Source organism: Peromyscus maniculatus, chromosome 2, assembly GCF_049852395.1.
Source record: "Peromyscus maniculatus bairdii isolate BWxNUB_F1_BW_parent chromosome 2, HU_Pman_BW_mat_3.1, whole genome shotgun sequence".
Taxonomy (NCBI): domain Eukaryota; kingdom Metazoa; phylum Chordata; class Mammalia; order Rodentia; family Cricetidae; genus Peromyscus; species Peromyscus maniculatus.
In genome coordinates, this window is record NC_134853.1 from 157,730,941 (window position 1) to 157,755,838 (window position 24,898).

Sequence of the window (24,898 nt, forward strand, 5' to 3'; positions counted from 1 at the left end):
GGTCTATCTCTGTGCCCTCTGCCCTGGCCACAGGCAATCCACACATGGGATCGAAATATGGGGCGGCTTCTCCTGCATAGGAGAATTCTCACTTGGAGTAAGAAAAGGGATAAATAATAAATATTCCTGGAAATGCATAGTCGGGGAAACTGGTGAACGGGGAGCTAGCAGAGCAGTAGGCAGGCCGGCGGGTGCATGAGGGGTGCAGTGGGTCTGGGAGGGGTGTCCCCAGACCCTGGGAAGAAGAGAGTTCAAGGTCATAGCTCTTGCACAGCAGCAGACAGCTCACAGCCCTGCTGGAAGCCCCAGCTCAGAGGCGGCTGTTCAGTGTGACGTACCAGAGAGGATGGTAAGGACACGGTTGTGCCTTGTTCTTCACCGTGCAGAACCATCTCACAGGTGGCAGGAGGAGGAGGCCTAGGGACAGTCAGGCGGTGCGTGCCTGCAGTCCAGCACTCGGGGTGCAGAGGCTGGGGGACTGAGAATGAGCTACAGTAAGTCTTGGCCTTTAAACAAAACAAACAGCAATTCTGAGTGCCTTTGGTTGTGTACTTCGTGCCTCTAGTGCTAGCCAGACCCGGGCGGGAGCCTCCTGTTCCATCTCAACAAAGGCAGATTTAAAACATATTCCTGGGGCCAGGGGTAACATGCCCAAGACCCTGGGTTCCATCCTAGTGCTCATGCACACACACACACACACACACACACACACACACACACACACACACACCACAGCTGGAGTCAAGGGCATGGCCTGCTTCTCTACCAAGGAGCCAGTGGTCCTGAGCAAGTGACCCAGCCTAGTGTGATTTCCTCTGACACGATGGTGTGAATGCCTGCCTCCTCAGGAAGTTGAGAAGGTTCGAGAAAGCGGGGTAGAACAAAAGTATAGTTCAGAATGTGGCCCAGAGTGGGCAGTAGAGAGCTGAAACTTCTAGATTGGTGTGATTACAAATCACAGGATTCGTGTTTCTTTGTTGTTGTTGTTTTTGTTTTTGTTTTTTTTTTAGTGTGTGTGTGTGTGTGTGTGTGTGTGTGTGTGTGTGTGTGTGTGTGTGTTTTCCAAGACAGGGTTTCTCTGTGTAGTTGGTGCCTGTCTTGGATCTCGCTTTGTTTACCAGGCTGGCCTCGAACTCACAGAGATCTGCCTGACTCTGCCTCCCAAGTGCTGGGATTAAAGGCGTGCACCACCACCGCCCAGCAATCTATGTTCTTTTATGTGTCTCAGTTACCTTGACTTTGTAATGCCCATGCTGCTTGCTCTGCATCCCTGGTGTCTCCACCACCTTCTTCCCAGCATTCTCTATGCCTGGATATCCTGCCTAGCTATTGGCCATTCAGCTTGTTATTAAACCAATTACAGTGACATATCTTTACATGGTAAAGATATCAGATATCTCACAACAGGAAGCAGACAGTAAAAATGTAGGCAATCGAAACCACCAACATATATATTTTTATTGGTTTGAGGCAAGGTCCCAAGATGATCCTCCTGCCTCTACCTCCCAAGTGCTGGGGTAACAGGCATGCAGGATGGAAGCCAGGGCTTCGTGAATGTTAGGGAAGTGCTCTATCAACTGAGCTACATCCCCAGCTCCAAAACTGCCCATCTAATTGGTGATCAGTAGGAATTGCTGCTGCTAAGGCAGGGCCATGGCGTGGCATCCACAAGGGCTTCCCAGAGGAAGTGACCCCTGAGGAGGAACTGAGCTATGCATAAACCTTAGACAGAATGTTCTAACCATCGCCAGAGCTGGGGCCAGCCATGCTCTGTGCCCCACCCCCATGTCCCCTAGGAAGGAAAGACTCTTGAGTTCCTGAAAAAAATATTTCACATAGAGGTGGCGAAGGTCTTTTGTGTCATGTGGGGCTGTGGACACAGAACCTGGTGGGCCAAGAGGACTGTGATGTGTCAGCAAGTGCAGCTACTAAGCCAGGCGTGAAGACACAGACCGGAGCAGGCAGAGAGCCCTGCCCTGTGGGACCGACATGCTAATGGGCCAAGCCAGACAAGAGTCTACGCAATTGTGGGAAACAGAATGACTGAGCCTGGGCTGCTCTTGGTGAGGAGCCAGTGGCCTTTCCAAGGAGTTGATGTTGAAGTTGAAGCGTGACCGGTGGACTAGGGCCAGCCTGGCGGTGCACTGGGATAGGGGCTTTGCAGACAGCAAACCTGTAAGCATAAAGGGCCTGAGGTCAGCACGCACTCGGCTTCTGGGCTGGACCAATGGCTGATGCCTGGAGCAAAGGCAGGTAGTAGAGGATGCCAGGGAAGCTGTCAGGCGGGGCCCGGGAACGGACAGTCTTGCAAGCCATGACAAGATGTGTTGGGTTTTTTTCTAAAGACATTGGGAGCTGTTGGAGTTTTAAGCTGGGACAGAAAATGATCTGAAAGAAGGTTTTAATGGATCTTTCTGGCTACCGTGGGGAAAATGGAATGCATGAGGCCAGCATGAAAAAGGAGGAGCCAGCAGGGGGACTGGAGGCGGGAGAGCAGTGGCCACAGCATGCCAGCTGGTAGCAACAGAGGGGTGCAGAGTGCTCAAACCAGTCTGTTCTTAGGAGACACGGCTCTGGCCTTAGCTGATGGCCTGGATGTTAGGCTGGGAGAATCAGAAGCCGCTAGGCCAGTGGTTCTCAACCTTCCTAATGCTGCGACCCTTTAATACAGTTCCTCATGTTGTGGTAACGCCCAACCATAAAATTATTTTCATTGCTATTTGTTTTTTAATGTGTACAGACACTCTGTCTGCATGTATGCCTGCAGACCAGAAGAGGGCATCAGATTGTGAGCTGCCATGTGGGTGTTGGGAATTGAACTCAGGACCTCTGAAAGAGCAGCCAGTGTTCTTAACCACTGAGCCATCTCTCCGGCCCCCTCATTGCTACTTCTTAATTGTAATTCTGCTACTGTTATTAATTGTAATGTGTAAATATCAGATGCACAGGATATCCAATATGTGATCCATGTGGAAAAGTTGTTGAACCCCTAAAGGGGTCACGACCCACAGGTTGAGAGCCACTGCTTGAGACCAATGCCCAGGGTCAAAGTGGCTGGGTGGCTGGGCCGCCTCTTACAAGTGAATTGGCCACCTAGTAAGCTGGTAGGAGACCAGCTCCAAACTGCCTGAGATAGTCTAGGACCTGGGAGCCACCCATCTGCCTCAAACAGAAGCCCAGCCCCCACAGTCTTTGAAATGACTCTTCCCAGCAGCTTCCCCTTCACAGGAAGGGGCCTTGCGTCTGATATTAACCCCTCCTTATTAAGTGCCCATGCACGTGGCAGCCTGAATCACCACAGCCTTGACCCATGGAGCATATATTACCAGCTAATTACGATCGCCGCCCATTAATCACCCCGGCCAAGCCTTCTCTGCAACCCGATTACCACCCGGGCGTCACAAAGCTTCTCTTCAAAGAAAAAGGAGTGCCTTTTTGTCTGTGTTAACCCAGTGACCCCAAGACGCAACACACACTTGTCTGTCCCTGGGCACGTAGGCAGCTCCCATTATAACATGTATGTCTAAGGACCCCCCCTCCTTGCCCCCCCACCAGCCAAGGCAGGAACTGGTGTGTGTGTGTGTGTATGTGTGTGTGTGTGTGTGTGTGTTGCGAAGGATGGAGCCCAGTGCATGTTAGATCAGCTCTGCCACTGAACTGTATCCCCAGCCAGGATTCCTCATCCCTGCCATCAAAAAACACAGATGGGCAGCAGGAACCGAAAACTTCTGACGATTCGTGTCTCCACGGGGCCCACAAGACTGTAGAACAGATGAATGCCAAGTCCTGTGACTGTCCCTGAAAACAAAACAAAACAAAAATCTGAATTTAAGCTCTCCCACTGTACCTCACTGAAGGCAGGTGCGACAGTAGACCTTTGGGTGAGTCAGCGTGTCCGCTAGCCTGACACAGACCAGGCAGTCACACAGGAACGCCAGCCAGGAGGCAGGCTGTGTGCAGGACCACAGGCCACAGCACAGGTGTGATCTGCAGAGGGTCCAGACGTCCTGGGGAAATACAAAGGTTCAAGGCTCAGTAGAACCGGGCCCCTCAGAGGTGCCAACCCTCGGCTCTGGAACCGAGGGTTCCAGACTTTGCCACCCTACATGGCACAAAAGACTTTGGAATTGCATCCAGATGAAGCATCTTGAGATGAGGAGATGGTTCTGAATGGAGATGGTGGCATGACGGAGTCCAGGGTCCCTGGAGGAGGGAGAAAGGAGACCCAATAAGAAGCAGAGGTTGGAGTAATGTGGCCAAGAGCCAAGGACCGTGGGCCACCTCTAGAAACTGGGAAAGGAGTTGGGCACTGTCCCTGGATAAAGTAGAAGGATTGAAAGTTCAAAGCTAGCTTGGTCTACTTAGTGAGTTCAAGGCCTGGGTTACTTAGCAAACCTTTATATAAAGACAGGAGCTCAAGGCCAGCCTGGGATACTTAGCAAACCTTATATAAAGACAGGAGCGGAGTATGTGTGAGAACCTGGGGACTGGTGTCTCAGTCTCTAAAGTGCTTGCCCTGAGTTCAGTCCCCAGCATTCACGGAAAAGCCATGTCCAGTGGCACATACTTTTGATCCCCGCTGGGGAGGCAGAAACAGGTACATTCCTGGAATGTCAGGCTGGTCAAACTGGCAAGCTCCAGGTTCAGTGAGAGACCCTGTCTCAAAAGCTAAGGTGGAAAGAGGTGGAGGAAAAACCTGTTGACCTCTGACCTCCACACACATGAGTACACAAATACATATGAACACATAACACATTTCTCTCTCTCCCTCTCTTACACACCCACACGCACACACACAGCATGTACAAGATCTCAGAAGGGCGAGGAAGATATCTTTCCTGACTCCCTGAGAGAAATAGTCTGGCTGTCACCTTGATTTGGAATCGGTCCACAGCACTGTAAAATGATGAACTTGCGTTGTCTTAAGATACTCCATCCGGAGCTGGGCGGTGGTGGCGCACGCCTTTAATCCCAGCACTCAGGAGGCAGAGCCAGGCGGATCTCTGAGTTCGAGGCCAGCCTGGTCTACCAAGTGAGTTCCAGGAAAGGCGCAAAGCTACACAAAGAAACCCTGTCTCGAAAAACCAAAAAAAAAAAAAAAAAAAAAAAAAAAAGATACTCCATCCGGGCCAGTGAGATGGCTCCACAGCTAAAGGAGCTTGCTGACAAGCCCAATAACCCGAGTTCGATCCCTGGAACCCACGTAGTGGAAGGGTAGAACTGACTCCTGCAAATTGCCCTCTGACCTCCACACATATGCCATGGCTTACATGCACACAATTGATTAAGTATAAAAAGATTACACCTGGGCAGTTCATTGCTGCAACGAAAACAAATTCATAGAGCTTAACATTCTGAAGCCCTGCTGTGAGAAACTCATATTTGTTATCTAAGAATTAGAGCATCACATGACCCAAGGTCATTAGGACAGAAAGTGGAGTCTGTCCACTTGGAGCATTATAGGCACACAGGGATGTGTGGCCCGGTGTGCTTGGGTGGGAGATGCTGAGCTCCGCCCCTGGGCCTGGCTTCCCTGGGACTCTTATTTTTGCCTCCAGGTTGGTTGTTTGTACCTCTGCTGACAGCTCTGGATTAAAACCTGACTGATTGTTTGGGCATTCTGTTTCCTTTCAAGGACACTATGATGCCCGGGCCAGAGTCCTCGTTTGTCATGTGACTTCCCTGCTCCAGGTGCCCGTGGACGAGCTTGATATACTCGAAGAGGCATTCCTGGAGAGCCTGAAGGACACCAAAGAGGAGGAGTCTGAGTAAGACACCCTTGCAGCCCCTGGGAGAAACCTGAATTCCACTTGAGGGCCTTTTGCCCATCACAGGTTCCCTTCCCATGTGGAGGCCATGCAGAGACGTAGAAGGGCCACTAGGCAAAGAGTCCAGGTGGCCCTGCCTCGAGGCTGAGTGACCTTAGCAAGTCACCTGCCACCCTCTTTGGGCTTGGCTGTGTTTGCAAGAAGAGGTACTCATTAAAGTCCCTGGATATATGACCGCCATCCAATGGTCCTGACGCCCTAGTCCACCTCAAGCTTTTATGGCACTGTCTGTGGGACCACATGAACCATCTGCTACTTGTCTGTGGACAGGTGGCCTCCTTTCTCTAATGGCAGTATCCCTGGATATCAGGTGGCTATAAGGATAGTGCCCTCTTGGGGTCACTGGAGAAAGGAATGTGATCCTGTCAGAAAATGCTCCACCCGGCCTGGAGAGATGGCTCAGTGGTTAAGAGCACTGAGGTCCTGAATTCAATTTCCAGCAACCACATGGTGGCTCACAACCATCTGTAATGAGATCTGGTGCCCTCTTCTGGCCTGCAGGCAGGACACTGTATACATAATAAATAAATCTTTAAAAAGAGAAAAGAAGAAAATGCTCAAGCCAGGGCTGGCAGGTGGCAAGGGCCTGACAGCTGGGAACCACTCTGAATCCCCTGTGCTGTGTGGGGGGTCAGGACTGGGAAGGGGTGGGGAGAGAGCTCAAGGTACTCACACTGGACCTGAGGTTGGTCCTAGAACCAGAAAAGGCCGGTTACTGTGGCACACACTTGTAATCCCAGCATTCACTAAGGTGGGTGGATCCCTAGCACTCGCTGGTCAGCCAGCCTAGCCAAATTGGTGAGTTTCAGGCCCCTGAGAGACCCTGCTTCAAAATTAAATATGAGAAACAGTGGATGGTGTCTGAGAAGTGTCAAACAGAGCTTGTCCTCTGACAACACACACACACACACACACACACACACACACACACACACACACACACACGAGCACGTGCATGCATACATCATGCACCCTGCCACCACCCATATATACACTAAGAATGTGGAAAGGAAAATCATCCTTGTGACTTGGCCGGAGCCCAGCTCTGGGCGTCACCTAATCCTAGTATCGTAAATCAACCCCAGTGCCGTCCTGATGCTGACCTGCTCCACCAGGCACCAGGCACTGCAGCCCAGCACAGGCTTCTCCTCATCCCCCAGTTACACCAGTTCAATCCAGTGGGAGATAGAAATCTGCAGCCCGGCTCAGAGGCAGAGCCGTCTCCCTCCAAAACAAAAGGAGGGGTTAGCAGTGGCAAGGGTAGTTTGATTTTGGTTTTTGGATAGTTTTGGGGTTTGTGGGTTGTTTTGTTTTGTTTTTGGTTTTTCGAGACAGGATTTCTCCGTGTAGTTTTGGTTCCTGTCCTGGATCTCACTCTGTAGACCAGGCTGGCCTCGAACTCACAGAGATCCGCCTGATCTGCCTCCCGAGTGCTGGGATTAAAGGCATGAGCCACCACCCCCTGGCCATTGGTTGTTTTGTTTTAAGACAGGCCTCTCTATGTAGTCCTGGCCTGTTCTGGAACTTACTCTATAGACCAGGGTAGCCTCAAATTCATAGGGATCCACCTGCTTCTGCCTCCTAGTACTGGGACTGAAGGTCTGTGCCACCAGAGGCTCAGGTAGTTTGTTGAAATAACCTAAAGGGAGGGTGAGGGGATGGCTCAATCAGTACTTTGCCATTGTAGGCCTCCAGTACCCATGCAAGAGCTGGGCACGGCATCGAGCACCTGTAACCCTAGCAGTGGGCAGGCAGAGACAAGAGAGTCCTGGTGCTAGTTGGGGAGCTCCAGGTTCAGTGGGAGACCCTGTCTCAAAAAATTCAAATGGAGAGTGATCAAGGAAGACTCTTGGTGTCAACCTCTGGTCTTCATACACACACACACACAAACACACAGATGCGTGCATATGCACACTTATCACACACACAAACATATGCATACTTACCCCCATAAACACACATATGTGCACACTTATCCTCAGACACACACACACACACACACACACACACAAAAGAAATAATCTGAAAATATTATGTTTTGATGCGCAGAACTATGCCAGGGAGCAAACAGCTGGACCTGGGCCAATGACCTTAATCACAAGGTCATTGTCACAAGAACAGTTACCACATTCTTCAGCTAAGTTCAAAGTGTGTCGGGCCTCACAGCCTTGAGATGGAGACTTCGCAGTTAGGGCCTGAGGACCTTGTTAGACAGGAGCATGTTACCTAGGGAGGCCTGTTCTCCCTCTGTCCATATCACAGAGTCCAAGAAGACTCTGGACACCAGAAGTCCCAACACAGTCCAGCTCCAGACTTCCCTAGTTTTGTGGTCTTGGACAAGTTATTTTAGTTCTCTGGGCCTCAGTTTCCTCACCTGTAAAATGGGGATAACAGTCAAGACCTTTTGCCTCGGTTTCCTGTGGCGCAGAAAGGAAGCCGAGAGTGATGGGTCCATATAGCTCATCATCTATTTGTTAGCAGTGATGTTGCAATTATGTTATTATTACATCTGAATGTGGCATTTTAAGCACTGTAGAGAACTCTAGAATTCTCTAGAAGGATTTGAGATCAGAGGAAAGCAGCTGTTCAGACCAGGTCTCCACGAATTCTCCTGTGTGGCCTTGGCAGGTTCCTTGCCTTCTCTGGGCACCAAGACCAGTTTGTGACCTCTGTGTTAAGGGACTGGCTTCTATAGAAATTTCTTTTAATACTCAGGCTTTTTAGTGAGCTTATCTGCAGTGTTTCCTTGTAGGTGGGACTCAGAATGTGACATGCCACCCCAATGTGCTTGGTCCTCACCTGAATGCTAAGGCCACCCCAGCCTCCCTGTGTACTGAGTGACCTCACCTCTCCGGGTCTTGGTTACTTCAGCTTTGGTGTGGAGTTAATGGTAGTTCTACATCAGAGGGCTGTAGGAGGATTAAATTAATTACCTCACATCAAAAGCTTGGGGCAGTGCCAGGTATGCTGCGGGCCTTGGTGACCCTCAGCTGAAACAAGGCTGGATTTCATAGCTCCTACAGGATGTCTAACTCCTGCCAAGGGCTTCCTGATGCAGGCCCCAGGGCTGCCCCAGCTAAGACTTGTACAATCCTTGTGAGGATTCGGCTGGGTGATTTATTCAGCTCAGGTCACATAGCCATTCAATGGCACTCTGATTCAACCTTGTTATCCAGCCTGTGTGTTATCTTCTTTCTTTTCTTTTTTCCCAAGACAGAGTCTCACTGTGTAGCTCTGGCTGTTCTAGAACTCACTCTGTAGTCCAGGCTGGCCTCAAACTTACAGAAATCAGCCAGCCTCAGCCTCCTGAGTCCCGGGATTAAAGGTATGCGCCACCATGCTCAGCTTGTGTGTTACTTTCTTGAGGCCCAATTCGAAATCCAGATTCCCTCCTTCCCAGCTTTAACTAGAAAAGGCTCTCGGGGTGGGCTGAGGCGGGGGGGACGTACACCATTTGCAGGTAAATCGCGCGCGCGCGCGCGCGCGCACACACGCGCACACACACACACACACACACACACACACAGGTGTGGACAGACAAGGACAATGGGTGTCCTGCCCTATCACTGTCCACTTTATTCCCTTGAAACAGCGTCTCTCACTGAACCTGGAGCTAAGCGGATGGCCAGCAAGCACAGTAGTCCAGTGCTCACCTAGCATATGTGGGCCCTGAGCTCCCTTGGCAACAGGTGATGTGGAGGAGGCTAGCGAGAACCCGCTCTCGTGGGGGATCAGGTGTCTCTGGGTATGTTTGATTGGTGGCTCCACACCATGAACAGTGTTGGGATCTTGCTCTTCTTGAGCCGTTTTTACAGCCAGTGTGGGGTCTGCCCTTGGCTGACATGGGAACATCAGCTGAAGTTCATGCCTAGCATTCATTCTAGAGGGTGGGTGTGGCCAGCGACTGACTGTCTGATGCCATTTTGTCTAATCAGATGGCAAAGTCCACGGCAGGAGTAAAGCCGTCATTTAGATTTAGAGTTCTCAGAATTTCAGCATCCAAGGAAAAGGAAGAAGGGATCCTAGCTGTGACTCAGAGCAGACGTCTCCCCTTGGGTGCTCAGTGTTGAAAGTCAACTAGACACCTGGAATCATTGCAAGAATAAAAAGCTGCAATAATCAGAGAAGATAAGGGAGCCTGTTCATTTTACAAGGAAGGCAGTTATTAAGATGGGTGCACATCCGGAAGTCAGTAGGCCGTGCAAGTGAATGTCAGAAGCGGGTTTCCGCTAAGTAACTTTAAGAGAAAACCCTCCTTGAGGGCTGGCAAGATCGCTCAACATGTAAAGGCCCTTGCTGCCAAGCCTGACAACCTGAGTTCAATCCCTGGGACCCACATGGTGGAAGCAGAGAACTGATCCCCACAATTTACCCTCTGTCCTCCACTTATATACACATATATAAACATACACACATACATATATACATACCGTAAAAATTAATAAAAAAAAAACTTGAAAAAGTAAAATAACAGTTATTTTGTTTTTAAAAGAATAAATAAGCCAGGCGTTGGTGGCGCACGCCTTTAATCCCAGCACTCGGGAGGCAGAGCCAGGCGGATCTCTGTGAGTTCAAGGCCAGCCTGGGCTACCAAGTGAGCTCCAGGAAAGGCGCAAAGCTACACAGAGAAACCCTGTCTCAAAAAAACAAAAACAAAAACAAAAAAAAGAATAAATAAGTTATTTTGTTTACAAAAGGTGGCTGTAGAGTTGGGTCAGAAGTTAAGAGTGCTTGCTGCTCTTCCAGAGGACCCAGGTTCAGTTCCCAGCACCCACATGGTGGCTCCCAGCCAGCTGTAACTCCAGATCTGTTGCCCTCTTCTGGCCTCCACTGGTATTGCATACATCTGATGCACAGACCACACACATGTAGACAAACACACAAAATAAAATAATAAAGCTTTTTTAAAAGAAAGAAAATTTTTTCTTTTAAAAACTTTTCCAGTTAAAAAATGTTTGCAAACACATAAACGATAACGTGGAGGAGATTGTGAGGGGCCAGAGCATCTCGTGAGCAAGGTCTCTGCAGAACTGCTCTGTTCTTTATGCATTTAAGTCCCACAGACCTCAGGGACCCTATTGATTTTCTTGTCATTTGACTCCATCAAGCTCAGCTAAGCCCGCTGACCATCTGGTGCCATTATTATACAGATGTCACTGTGAGAACAATCCAGAAGCCAGCAGCCACATCACGTCAATGGCACTAACTTGCAAACTTTACTAGGTTCTTAGTAAAATGCATTAATAGTAGCTATGAACATTTTATTTATTTATTTACTTGAGACAAGGCCTCACTATATAGCCCCAGCTGGCCTGGACCTCGCCATGTAGACCAGAGTGGCCTCGAGCTCATAGACGTTTTCTGACACTTCCTGTTTGTTCTCTGAGTACCTAACTGGATGGTGACTGGCGTCACTTGCATGTTGTCATTTAGCCTGTGTCCCTCTGTGTCCCTCGGGTTTTCATAGTGGTCGGGGAGCTGCACCACTGACACGGAGTAGTCAGAACTTCCCGGAATAATCGGTTCTATTTGAGAAACCTGTCCCGGGGCCGGGGAGATGTCTCTGTGGGTAGTGTTTGCAAACATGAGGACCTGAGTCGGATCCCAGCACCCGTGTGGAAAATCCAGATGTGGCAGCACGAACCTACAGCCCCAGTGCTTGGGGTTAGGATTGGGTGGAGACAGGCAGATCCCGGAAACTCACTAGCCAGCTAGTGTAACTGAATCAGTGAGCTGCAGGTCCACGGAGAGACCCTGACTCAAAAAATAAGGTGGAGAGCAATTGAGGAGGACACCTGATGTCAGCCTCTGGCCTCCATGTGCACTCAATGGGCATGTGCTTTTGAACACATCTGTACTCGGACCCAAAAAAGAAACCCACCCAGAACACCGCCCATGCCCGGGGAAAATTGCAGAGCGTAGGGAGGTAGGGATGGACGAAGCAGCGGTGCTGGGCCCTGCCCCTCTCCCTCAGCATCCATCTGCTCTATAGTCCACGACCGCCACGTGGAGGTGCCACTGACTCCGAGCCACACGGCTGGTCCCCACTGTGTGTTGTCAGTCACTAGAATGTTTCACTCAGGCCTTCCACTGCACCAGCAGCCGGAAGGTTTCCTGTTTGAACTAATGGAAAGGTCATTAATGAAGGGTCAAAGCCATTAAGGGTCAAAGGACCTTTGTGTAGGAGGAAATAATCTTAGTCAGGAGCCACATGGTAGCAGCAACAAACATATTGACCGATGACAGTAAGCCAGTCACCTTGGCCAGTCATCTCATGCAGGCCTTCAGACACTCCCCACCCCACCCCCAGAGTGTTTGCCGGGTGAAGAGGTTCAGATGTAATCTGTACAGAGTCACGCGCTCAGTGAGGGAGGGAGATTTTGCTGCTGTAACAAACAGCCCCCAAATCCCCATGGCTTGCAGCACCAAGGGCTTATTTCATGCTCTCAGTGCCCACTGAAGTTCAGCTACGGGTCTTGTCCACCTTGCTCTAGTTCTGATCTCCAGACTGATGGATCAGCACCTGTCTGGAATGCTGTCATTCTCAGGTTAGAACGAAAGGAGACCTGTCAGTCTCCCGTGCTGGCTTTTAAAGATTCTGGCAGAAATGGCAGCATCATTTCCTCCCAGGTTGCCCTGAGGAAAGTTGACCCTGACATTTCTACACCCAACCATGGATCACAAAATATTTTTGTTTGTTTTTTAAAAAAAATTTTTTTACAAGGTGTCACGTAGCTCAGTCTGGCCTGGACTTCAATATAATAGCCAAGGCTGTACAAGGTTGCTCTTCTGATCCTCCTGCCTCCACTTCCTTAGTTCTGGGGATTCAAGTGTGTTCTACCATGCCTAGCCTAAAACAATTATTTTTTAAAAATAAGGTCTGTACTGAATGTACCTTATTCCCTTTGTCATTTTACATAAACAGTATGAATACCATAACACATAGCTTACTATATTATAGGAGATACATGAAATCTAAACATCTTTAAAGCATTCAAGGAGATATGCAGAAGTTATACGCACATGTACACACATGTCAGAGACTTGAGCCCCTGTGAGTTCTGGTGGACTCTGGGACACCTACAAGTACTGAGGGGTGACTGCAGAATGTCACCGTTTAAATCCTGACCCCAGACCCCCTCAATCCTGGTCACATCCCACCTCCCACCTGCTGGCAGCGTGCTCCATCTCACCACAGAAACCCATGGCAGGCAGAGATTCTTATCACTGGTTTCTGGTTCTCCTCAGGGAAGCGGCTGAGAGAGGCTGCTTTCCACACAGGGCCCTCGCAGGGGAAAAGTGTGTTGAGGTGAGCTGGCGCTGGTGGGAAGCCGAATGTTCTCCAGCTCCTTGGTGCCCGAGGCAAATCCACTTCTTGGTTTGCTCATGAGGAAGGATATGGGCATGGTGGTTGAGCATGGATTGGGGTGGGGGATCAGCCCACAGATGTGTAGACTCTTGGGGGGGGCAATGCGTTGTCCATTTACAGTATGTTCCTGGCTAAATAGTCATAGCACAGTTAAGCTTCATCCTCGAAAAGCAATTTGTCATTGGGCTAATGTGTGACCTGAGTGCTATCCCTAGGAACCACATGGTGGCAGGACAAAGCTTATGCCCATATGTTGTGCTCAAACCTACACACACACACACACACACACACACACACACACACACACAATAAATGAATGTAGTAAAAAAAAATTCTCTTTCAAAAAGTATGTATTATTGTCCTCATTTTGTAGAAGACTAAAGCTCAGGCCTATGTTGTGTGGCAGCAACGGCCACTGTTACCTCCAAGAATGTGCATGTACTACATGAGCCCCTATCCTTAAAGACTTTAAGCACACACACACACACAGAGCGCCCCTCTGGAATAACCACTATTATCTCTTAAAGCATCCAGACTATGGGACCGCAATAAACTGCTTTGCTTCTTGGCAAAAAATGGGAAGTGCACAGTGTGGAGGAAGCCCTCACTAAATATTAACCGTTTCTCATCATTTATGATTGCTCCGAGTCCAGCTGTCCAAATTCCAGCTTCGGTCCAGAGTTCTCTCCTAATGGCCTCTCCACCCACCCTCCACCTCTCTTCTTGCCTCCAATCACCTTAAAGCAGTCAAGGGCTAAAGGTCCATCAGGGAAACTGAGCATCTTGACTCTGAGCACTTGAGAGAGCCATTCTCTGGGAGGCTGGTGATGGCCACTGGGTCGGTGGTGTGCTCACCTCACCTTCTCAAAACCCTGGCTTCCACACCTGTCCCACATAAACTGAACATGGCGGGGGGTGGGGGGGCTGCAATTCCGGCACTTGGAAAATGGAGGCAGGAGGGTCCAAAGTTCGGGGTTATTCTCAGCCATACAGAGTTAGAGGCCTGCCTGGGCCTTGAGACCCTCTCTCAAATTACAAAGCCCCAAGCGCTGTCACTGCAGATGCCTTCTTACCTTTGACGGGGTTTAGAGGATCTGTGTTTTGAGTCTGGACCAACCCAGCTGTTGCCACAAGGCCGCCATCATCCATACAGATGTTTCACTAGCCCATTCCACAAGTAATTGCTCTGGAGAGAATGAGTTTCCCAAAATCCCCAGGGGAGGTGGATTCTGCTGGCAAGATGGGGGTACATGCTGTACCCATTCTGGCCCATCCCGCCTATAGAAGCTAACCTTCACTTCTCTTACTGTTGTTGCTATTATTATTATTATTATTATTATTATTATTATTATTATCTTTTCATTATTTGAATTGCACCCATTAGGATGGATCTGCTGGTAAGTAGTGTGCCCCATTCACTGAGATTTCCCCCAACCACGGATGGACCTAGGGCCTGCCTACCATTGATCTCGGGTTTAGGGGTTGGTGAGGTGGGAGATCTCAAGGGATCCTGGCCCATAGCTAGCCATAGACCAACCTCTTCTCTCCAGAACCGCAGAGGCATCCCGGAAGAAGAAAGAAAAACGGAGGAAGTGGAAACGCTATCTCCTGATAGGCCTGGCCACAGTCGGAGGCGGGACAGTGATTGGTGAGGCCTGCTGTAGGGGGTAGCTCAGGGTCTGTGTATCAGTAGGGAGGTGGCCCCAGCACGTGACAGCACTCAGCTCAGTAGTAAATACACTCATTAACACTGATAGGAGCTGCCTGTGCATGGTGGCGCATGCCTATAATCCCAGCACTTGGAGATAGAGGCAAAAGGCTCAGGAGTTCAAGGTCATCCTTGGCTGCCTAGTAAGTCTGGGGCCACCCAAAGCTGCATGAGAACGTCTCTAACAATAAAATGTAACTGAAAGGTACTGCTGGAAGCTTCCACTGAAGGCAGTGGGCAGCTCATGGAAAAAGAACCCATTAATCCTAACTGAGCTCTTACCCTGCAGGTGTGACTGGGGGGCTAGCCGCCCCCCTGGTTGCCGCGGGAGCCGCAACCATCATTGGCAGTGCTGGGGCAGCCGCGTTGGGCTCGGTGGCTGGCATAGCTGTTATGACCTCACTGTTCGGTGCTGCGGGAGCTGGCCTGACAGGTACAGTTAAGAAGGAACAGGGAGCTGGAAAGGATTTTGATCCAGCATGACTCGCCAAAAGGATGCCCAGATGGCTCCTTGAGGGGATGAGGGGGAAATGTGGCTTTGCCCCTTCTGAGTCCCGCCAAGTGAGACTTTCAGCAGACCTCAGAAGTTGCTGGACTTATTTGTTCAGCACAGCCAGGGGCAGGACAAAGTCTGACAAACTCATTTGTCCCATGGGCACCTTGTGAGTACTTGCTGAAAAAGAGTCCAGCTGAGTCTGTTACCATCAACCAGGAAGTAGCCAGGCACCGTCCCTTGGAGGCATGAAGCTTCCTCATGTCCTTGCCTCAGCCCTCCAGCCTTGCCCATGCCCGTGGCCCCCAGTCACACTCAGACATGTGGAACATTGCCAAGAATCGCAGTCAGCAGCACCTCTGTGAGTTAAGTCCCAGCAGGAAACTTGGAACACAGCGATGGTTCAGACTCTAGTCTGTGGCTCTGGTGGCCTTGGGCAGTGTCCTGCTATCCTCTAATCAGGACACTAGTGGTTCCTGTCTTAAAGAGTTCATGGATGAAATGCATTTGTCCAGGAGCAGAGAACATAGGCAGTGTTTGCTGTGTGAATACGTGACCACAGTTGCTCATTTCTATGTCCTTAGGCTACAAGATGAAGAAGCGAGTCGGGGCCATTGAGGAGTTCATGTTCCTGCCTCTGACAGAAGGCAGGCAGCTGCACATCACCATTGCCATCACTGGCTGGCTCGGGTCCGGCAGATACCGTGAGGACCGGGGCGGAGAGGGACTCTCATAGAACCACGTCTGTGGCTGTTGGTCAGACCCTGGCCTAGTTCTTTCTCTGTGCCTCTAAGGGGTGGGCGTGGGAGGCTCATTTCACAGAGCAGAAAACAGATCCAGAGAGGGGAGAAAACCATCTTCTATCCCTCCACCTGTGCACCCAACTATCCATTATCCAGATAAGAATTCAGCCATCCATCCAGCCGTTCATTCAGCCAGCCAGCAATAACAATAGACTGTCCACCCTCCTCCATCCAGCTATCATCCGTTAGACGCACCATCATTCAGTCACCAAACCGTATTTATAAAATATCAGGCTTACCATGCGCCCCCACAGCAAGCCAAGCCCTCGATAGTCAATGGAGGGCAACACAGCCATTTCCTGTGCTCCTGCGGGATGCACAATCTAGCAGAGAGACCAAGTGACAGGAACTTGGGGGCTGGGGGAGGACAACTGTCTATGCTATGTCAGAAGGGCCATGGAAGAGACGTGGGGCTGGAACCCCAAGGACCAGAGGAAGAAAAGTAAGGAACTGATTCAAAGCAGGGGTCGGGGTAGGGGGTGCTATTTAAGTGCCTGTACCAGGGTCTGGAGCAGGTGTGTATCCTGGCACAGGCAGAAACAGGTGGGACCAGATCAGGTGCCCTGCTGGGCTCTGAAGACAGAGAGCCATAGGGAGGGGAGGATGGAGCAGGGGTCATGGTGAGTGTTGGTCTCTGTGGTCATGCTGTCTCCTGGTCCTCATTCAGAGTCATTTCCCATTTCCATGTTCTAGGTGAGGACTTGGAGGCTAAGAACAATGGAGTGGTCCTGCCTCTTCCTACTCCAGACCTCCCAACTTCCGTGTTATTCCCAGCTCGTGTTTCTGGAGTCTGGGTGCTGCCAACTCGCGGGGCCTCCATGCTAGTCCCCCCGTGTGCTGGTGGATTGTTGTTGGAATGCCTCCTGGGTGAGGGGAAGGAATCCTTGACCTTGGAGTAATTCAAACGCTTACCTGGCATCTTCCTGATTCACAGATGAGCAAAGTGAGGTTCAAGGTCAGATAGTGATGTTCCCAAGGTCACCTAGCTCTTAATGGAGACAGGAGATTGGAAGCCGTCTCTGTGCAGACTTGTAGGGCACCAGTACACTCATCTGTCCTCTTGACTGAATCTGACTGATGGCAGGGCAAACCCTTAGGAGGAAGAGGCCCCTGTCGCCATCTGTCTGATTCAGTGTGGCTCTGCCACAGCCAATAGAGGATGCTGCCTATACTATCTGTGTTCTCTACAGGCACATTCAGCGCCCCATGGACGGCCCTAGCCCGAAGCCAGGAACAGTACTGTCTGGCCTGGGAAGCTAAGTACCTGATGGAGCTGGGCAATGCCCTGGAGACCATCCTCAGTGGCCTCGCGAACATGGTGGCCCAGGAGGCTCTCAAGTACACCGTGCTCTCTGGTAAGCACCCCTCCCTCCTCAGCCAGGGTATGACACAGTGGCACCAAATCCTCGAATGCTGATGACCCAAGGGAGCCTGGCACCGTGCTAGAGACAAAGGGTGCAGATCAAACCAAAGCCTCATGCATGCCAATCAAGCCTTCCACCAATTGGCTCTCCAGCACTGTGCTTATCTTGTTTGTTTTTATTTTGAGTGGAGAGAGAGAAATCACAGTTTTATTGTGCATTTGGAGACAAGTGGCTGCAGCAATCTCAGTCTGAAACTAGGATATTTTTATTGTTATTTAAAGCAGTTCCTAATATTAAATATATGTTGATCATATTCTTCCCCTCCCCCAAGTTTGTTTTTACTTTTTATCTCAAGGCAGGGGTTCATTAAATTTGTCCAGGCTGACCTTGAACACCCTGAGCAGCCCAGGCAGACTTTAAACTTGGCAACCCCCACTGCCTCAGCTTCCTTTGTGAAAAGTCTGGGATTTTTGTGCCAAGAGACAAGGCCACAGCCAATTGCATAATGTGTGCATTGGCTATCGCTGCATAACAAGACCCCCCCTCCCCGAACTCATAGCATAATAATTCTTTATACTAACAGTTCAGGAGAGGCAGGACTAGAGTTGGTTCGTCTCATCTGGGCCTGTTCCTCGATCTGTGGGTCAGCCAACTGTCCCCAGACTCAGGACCAGCTTTTCAGAGAAAACTTAAACAGCTTCATTCTGTCTCGTCTCTTGAAGATAACCAAGCTAGCCCATACCAATGGGAGAAATGCAGCAGAGGCGGTCCCATACCCAAGGCTAGCTCAAACCTCACAGCTGCTGTCTCTTTGGCCTACATAAGTCACGTGAGCTGGGCAGGATGGTGGATCTAGGGTACTGGATGGTGTGAGTAGATGGGGCTGTCTTTGGAATCTCACAATGACGCGGGCTCAGGCAAGAGATGTAGTTTGTATATCAGAAATGATTGTTTCAAGTTTCCCCCTTTGCTGGTCGGAGTCTGACACTAGGAAACCTTTCGGATTCCTGGCTATACAGACTCCATGCACATTCACTAGAGCATCCATCAGCCACACTACCCCAGCAAGGCTCCCCCCTGCTTCATCTCTGGGCTCCCACCTCCCCAGGTATCGTGGCTGCCCTGACCTGGCCGGCTTCCCTCCTCAGTGTCGCCAACGTCATCGACAACCCCTGGGGGGTGTGTCTTCACCGGTCCGCAGAGGTTGGCAAGCACCTGGCTCACATCCTCCTCTCAAGGCAGCAGGTACCCCGGAATGGTGGAGGTGGGGTGGGGAGGCAGGCAGGGGAAGCTTGTATACCGATGCGTACACCATGTAGCCTGATGGGAGCCCCAACAGTAAGTCGGTTGGAAGCAGCCCAGCAGCTTTGGGAGAGAAAGTCATCTTTGCCGCCACTCAAGTTCAAATCAGGAAAGTATCCTAGGATACTCAAAACCACCTGTAAGTGCAGCTCCAGGAAATCTTGGGCACCTGCACATACATGGCATACATACACATATAAATAAATAATAATATATAAATATAAATAAAATAAAAATAAGTCTTTTTAAAAAAATAGCCTTAAAATAAAATTTAGATCCAGGGCCAGAGAGATTCAATAAAGTACATTCCCCCCAGAACTTACAGTTAAAAACAGAACACAACACACCAGATGTGGTGGTACACACCTTTAATCCCGTCACCGGGGAGGTAGAAACAAGTGGCTCTGTGGACCCGCTGCTCACCAAGGCTAGCTAAATCAGAACATCCCCTGCCAGTGAGAGACCCTGCCTCATAACAAGGTAGGCAGCTCCTGAGGAACAACACTCAGTGTTGGAACAACACTTGGTGTTGACCTCTGGCTTGCACACACACACACACACACACACACACACACACACTCAAGGTGGAAGTTTATTTTCGCTGGAGAAGCCTAGAGCAAGCGTCATGCACTCTGATGGTGTGTGCCATAGAGAGAGGCCTCTTGCCTTGACAGGAAGTCAAGGCCACACCATTGTTGCCCTGGGTATGGCCTTGACTTCCTGCCCCAAAGTGACAGTATCTGAGATCCAGGAGGCAGGAGAAAGGAAGAACTGAAGAGCAAGACAGGTGCCTGCCATACAGTCTCTCCGTGTCTGCCCCTTGGCCAGAGACTGGTCACGTGATCACACTTCACTGCCCCCAAAGCCAGGAAATTTAGGCTTTATTCTGAACAAGCATGCAGCTAGCTGAAACTCAATGACTTCGGACAAAGGGGAGAGTAGATACTGAGAGACCCGGAAGTTTCTGCCAACATGGAGATGTTGCCTGGGAAACTGCTAACTCCAGCCAATTCCTGTATCGTTCTCTCCCAAACCAGAGTAGCCCTTTGGCAAAGACCGAAGCAGCATTGGCTAAACAAGGTAGAACTTTATCATCTGCCATGGGGCATTCTAGGTGTCAACAACCAAGGAAGGTGAAGGCTGTCGGCATCTCCACCTCTCGCACGAGCATACTCTCCTCACGGTGTGGAGAGCGGACTCCGTTATGCCTCCATAGACTGCCTTCCTTCTGGAGACTGCAAGGAAGCATCCATTTCCTAGCTTTCTCGGGCTCCCAGAGGCCTCTGTCCTCCTCTGCTGGGCACCCTCCTTCATCTTCAAAGCCAGCAGTGTCTGGAGCATCCACAGGCTTCTTCCTCTCTGCTCCTCCTCCCTTCTGCATGGCTCCTGCGTCCCTCTGGTTCCTGTGCCCCTCTGGTTCCTGCGCCCCTCCGGCTCCTGCGCCCCTCCGGCTCCTGCGCCCCTCCGGCTCCTGCGTCCCTCTGGCTCCTGCGTCTCTCTGGTTCCTGCGCTCCTCTTTATTTATTTGTTTTGTTTTGGTTGAGATAGTGCCTCACTCTGTAACCCAGGCTACACAAGAACTCACAGCGTAGCCCAGGCTGGCCTCAAATTCCTAGCAGTCATGTAGCCTCAGCTGCCTGTCACAGGCATGAGCCACTTTACCCAGCTAAGATTCTTGACTAGATCACATCTACAAAGTCCCTGTCTTAGTTAGGGTTTCTATGGCTGTGAAGAGACACCATGACCACGGCAACTCTTCTAAAGAAAAACATTTAATTGGGGCTGGCTTACAGTTTTGGAAGTTTAGTCCATTGTCATCATGGCAAGAAGCATGGTGGTGTGCAGGCAGGTGGTGTGGGAGAGTAGCTGAGAGTTCTACATCTTGATCTGCAGGCAGGAGGAAACTGTGAGCCACACTGGGTGTAGCTTGAGCATATGAGACCTTAAAGCCCACCTCACAGTGACACACTTCTTCCAACAAGGCCACACCTCCTAATAGTGCCACTCCCTATGGACCAAGAAGTCAAACACATGAGTCTATGGGGGCCGTACCTATTCAAACCTCCATAGTCCCTGTCCCAGACATTAAGTGACATTCACAGGTTCTGGGACCTAGGTTGTGCACACCTCAGCAGGAGCCATTACTCTGTCTCAGTTACTTTTCTATTGCTGTGACAAGACACTGTGACTAAGGAAACATAAAAGAAAGAGTTCAGTTTGAAGCTCACGGTTCCAGAGAGTTAGGCAGGCAGGCAGGCAGGCATGGCGCTGAAGCAGACGCTGAAGGCTCACATCTCAGTCTACAAGCAGGAGGCAAAGAAAGCTAACTGGGAATGGTTTTAAACCTCTAAGTCCACCCCCAGTGACATACTTCCTTCCAACAGGGCCACAACTCCTAATCCTTCCCAAACAGTTGCACCAACTGGGGGCCAAGCATTTAAATATATGAGCCTATGGGGGCTGTTCTCATTCAAACCACCACACTGTCTCCTGGGAGCCTGGGCTCCTTCAGTCATGTGACCTCTTATACCAAGCACTGACTTCTCTCTGTGCCTGAGGGCATCCCCCAACATTGTGTGCACATTCCAGAATTTCAGAAGTTGGAACATAGAAATGAAAGGCATTCCTAGAAGTCATAGCTGTCCCTGGTCTTCAGTCCCCTGGCCAGGACTCTCACCCTGGGACACCCTTAGCCACAAAGGACTTCCAAAAGCTTCCTCTCTGGCTGTGCGCCTAGAAAGACTCAGGACAGAAAGAGAGAGGACACTAAGATAATCAGCAGCTCTGAGTGCCTTTTCCTGCACCTCCTGGGTAGAGCTGGACTCTGTTCCCCAATTTCCTATTTTCTAATTTCCTATTTTCCAATTTCGTTTTTCCCATAATGCCTCACCTTTTCTCCAGGCTCCCCAGTCAGCATCCTGTCGTTTCCTATCCAGAAAATGAAGTTCCCTCCCATACCTTTCTACTTTTTCCTCATCACATTGCACCTTGTGTCCAGTCTCTCCATCCCCAGAGGGACCCCACATCGCTCCAGTCTTTTGCTGTAGGCAGATGAGTCTAAGGGAGGGGGTCCATGTTATGGACTCATTCTGTCTCTCTGGGAAGAAGAACCATGGCTGATAATGGTTTAAGATGAAAGGGAATTAGCCTGGCCAGCGGCCGCCTGCTCTAGAGGAAACCAACCCCAGAGCTGCCAACTCCTGCCTATGCAAGGGCCCTGACACCGCTGATGAATACTTCAGAGTGGGAACCACAATGTTGTGCACACAAGCAACAGCAGAGGGGTGTGCAGTCCCTGCGAGGACTGATATGTTGAAACTTGCTGTAACCTCTCTAGACACCTGTGTCCTGTTTTCCCTCAGGGCCGGAGACCTGTCACCTTGATTGGGTTCAGCCTGGGAGCCAGAGTCATCTACTTCTGTCTGCAAGAGATGGCTCAGGAGCAAGGTAAGTCCACTCATTGTCACAAACAAACATCCTTCTCAAGGTGGTCCCCCAGGACACTGGTTCTGGGCCTGGGGTTGTCAGTTTTGCAAAGTACATTCCCAGTCCTTAAAATAACAGCGAAAATGAATGGTCTTTAAATGGAAAGAGGCTTAGTTCTGTACATGAATGCCAGACCGTCCCATCATGATGACAGTGGTCCTTGCGCTCTGATGCATGTTCTTGTGTGGGAGTGACAGTGAGGAGGACAAAGTCAAGGGTCTGCAGGACCACACTTACCATGAAGCCCATGAAGGAGGAGCATCCATTATCTCTTTCAGCTTCTAGTGGCTTGGCATCTCTCAGCAGTCCTTGGCTGTCCTTGGTGGTCCTTGGCTATTGTTAACTGTTCACCGAAGTCCATGGCATCCTTTGTTAGTCCTTAATGGTGCTTGCCCCCTCTTAATGGACCTTGGCATTCCTTAGTGGTGCTTGGTCGCCATCGGTATCCCTTAGTGGTTCTTGGCCGTCTTTGGTGGCCTTTGGCATGCCTTCGCTGCACTTGGCCATCTTTGGTGGATCCTGGCATCCTTTGGTGGTCCTTACACTGTAAGTACTTCGTTCCAGTCTCTGTGTCCACCTTCCATAGAACCACTTCTTGTTCCTCTTCTTCCAAGAACAGAGTCATTGGCTTTAGGGCTGAAAGGATGAACAGGGCTGGTTGGTCAGCAGAAGAGTCATAGGCCATGGTTATCAGCGTTAGAAAGAGCTTTATTAGAAAGAAACCAGGCCTGGAGAGACAGAAAGATGGCAGGAGCAGAGAGGAAACAGAAAGAGGAGCACAGAGAAAGAGCGTGGGGATCTGTGTGTGGCTTTTTAAAGTAGGGACGCAGTCGCCCATTGATGATGTAAGGCGCCAGACAAGACCCCGAGCTGTGCATGTACAGAATCCTAACAAGGGCCACTCTGACCCTGGACAATTACAAGATCTTTAATTACACCTGTGTAGACCCTTTTCCCAGAAAGACTTTATTCACAAATTCTAGCTGAACAACTCTTCTAGGAGGCCACATTCAGCCTATCATAGATCCCCTGGGGAGTGTGTAAGGCCCCTGTATCAGTAATGTACTAAAGCAACAAAAGGTCTGAGGGGCCTGCCACTGGTGGGTGAGAGCTTTGGGGGGGGGGGGGCACTGGCAGGGGAGAGCTGCAGGGGGAGGCAGGGGAGGCTGCCACTGGCAGGGGAGAGCTGCAGGGGGAGGCAGGGGGGGCTGCCACTGGCAGGGGAGAGCTGCAGGACACAATACCAAGGCAGCTCTGCTCAAATCCATCTACAGAAGCTGTGGGGGAAGAAGCTGTTGGGAGGGCGAGCTGCAGAGCACTCTGGGTATGCCGTTCTTGCTGGGACACAGGCTTCCCTGCTCCCCCACCTCCTGGTGGCACTTATAGACTCAAGACACTGAAGACAAGAGAAAGATCTGGAAGAGAGCTCCAGCATGCACGCACGCACAGCGAGGCAGATAGGCAACGAGCAGCTCGGAGTGGCAGCCACTGTTCCCAAGACCTCACTGAGCATTGCTTTGAGCTTCCTTTCCCCCAGTTACAGAACTGGGGGCCCTACCCCTTGTTCTGAAGAGCAAGTGGGGTACCCACACAGTGTTTTTGCCAATCTTTAAACCAGCCAGTGCAGGGATGGCATGGGAACCCATCAGTTTCTGCTTACCCAGAGCTACCCCTCTCCTTGGCCAGCCTAAGAATATGACACAATTGCTCCCCAACCAGCAAGAGCCAAGGTCTGCCATCAGCTAGACCTGGAGAGGCCAGGATCCATTTCAGCACTGGTATTACCAAAAGGCCCTGGAAAAGTCCAGAGCTCAAGAGTGTGGTCGGCCCATTCTTGCTCTTTGTGGACAAAATGTCCCCCACCATCAGACTGACAGTGGGGGACAAAATGTCCCCCACCATCAGACTGACAGTAGGGGCTGTTTTCCTGGTTACAGACAACGTGGACATACCACCCTTGGCACTGGCCACAGAAGGTCCACACCTGGGCCCCTACCCCACCCACCTCCAGTCTCCTTGAGCTTGTGGCAGCCTTCTTCCCCTGCTTGTATCTAGTCAGTGCAAGCAATGGGAAGACACCGTGGTCCTGTTTCAAGTAGTTCTGGATTACCTGCAACCACCATACAAAAGGGCCTGGCAGCCAGCTCTGGGGTATGCTCACCAGGAAAATCCAAGCTGAGGTCAGAGGTCAGGCAAGAACCAGCAAGAAAGCAGGGGTGAAAATGAGTAAAGATGGAAGATGTTGGACATGTCTTTCTGTACACATTCTTCCCTCTCTTAAGTACCACGGATGGATGGATGGATGGATGGATGGATGGGTGGGTGGGTGGGTGGATGGGTGGGTGGATGGATGAATAGATGTTAGATAGATAGATGATAGATAGATAGATGATATTGATGTATAGCAAGTCAATCCACCTGCCTCAGGTAACTAACCTATGATGCTCTGGACTACTGGATGAACCCCGAGAGAGCCACAGTGCCTCCCTTTCCTCAGCTCTTTGCCACCCCCTACGACTTTTCTGAGTCCCAACAGCTTCAAACT

General features: G+C 50.5%; 1 protein-coding gene across 6 annotated transcripts in view; it reads left to right on the forward strand.

The window, feature by feature from the left end:
* The window catches only part of Tmco4 (transmembrane and coiled-coil domains 4), an 83,190-nt gene that overhangs the window by 31,948 nt on the left and 26,344 nt on the right, over positions 1-24,898 (forward strand). For all 6 annotated transcript variants that reach the window (XM_015999347.3, XM_076565533.1, XM_076565530.1 and 3 more), the window contains 7 exons: positions 5,636-5,768; positions 14,748-14,845; positions 15,195-15,338; positions 15,983-16,102; positions 17,392-17,556; positions 18,674-18,810; positions 22,230-22,314. In XM_015999347.3, the coding sequence (XP_015854833.2) occupies positions 5,636-5,768; positions 14,748-14,845; positions 15,195-15,338; positions 15,983-16,102; positions 17,392-17,556; positions 18,674-18,810; positions 22,230-22,314 (882 nt within the window). The remainder of the gene's footprint in view (positions 1-5,635; positions 5,769-14,747; positions 14,846-15,194; positions 15,339-15,982; positions 16,103-17,391; positions 17,557-18,673; positions 18,811-22,229; positions 22,315-24,898) is intronic.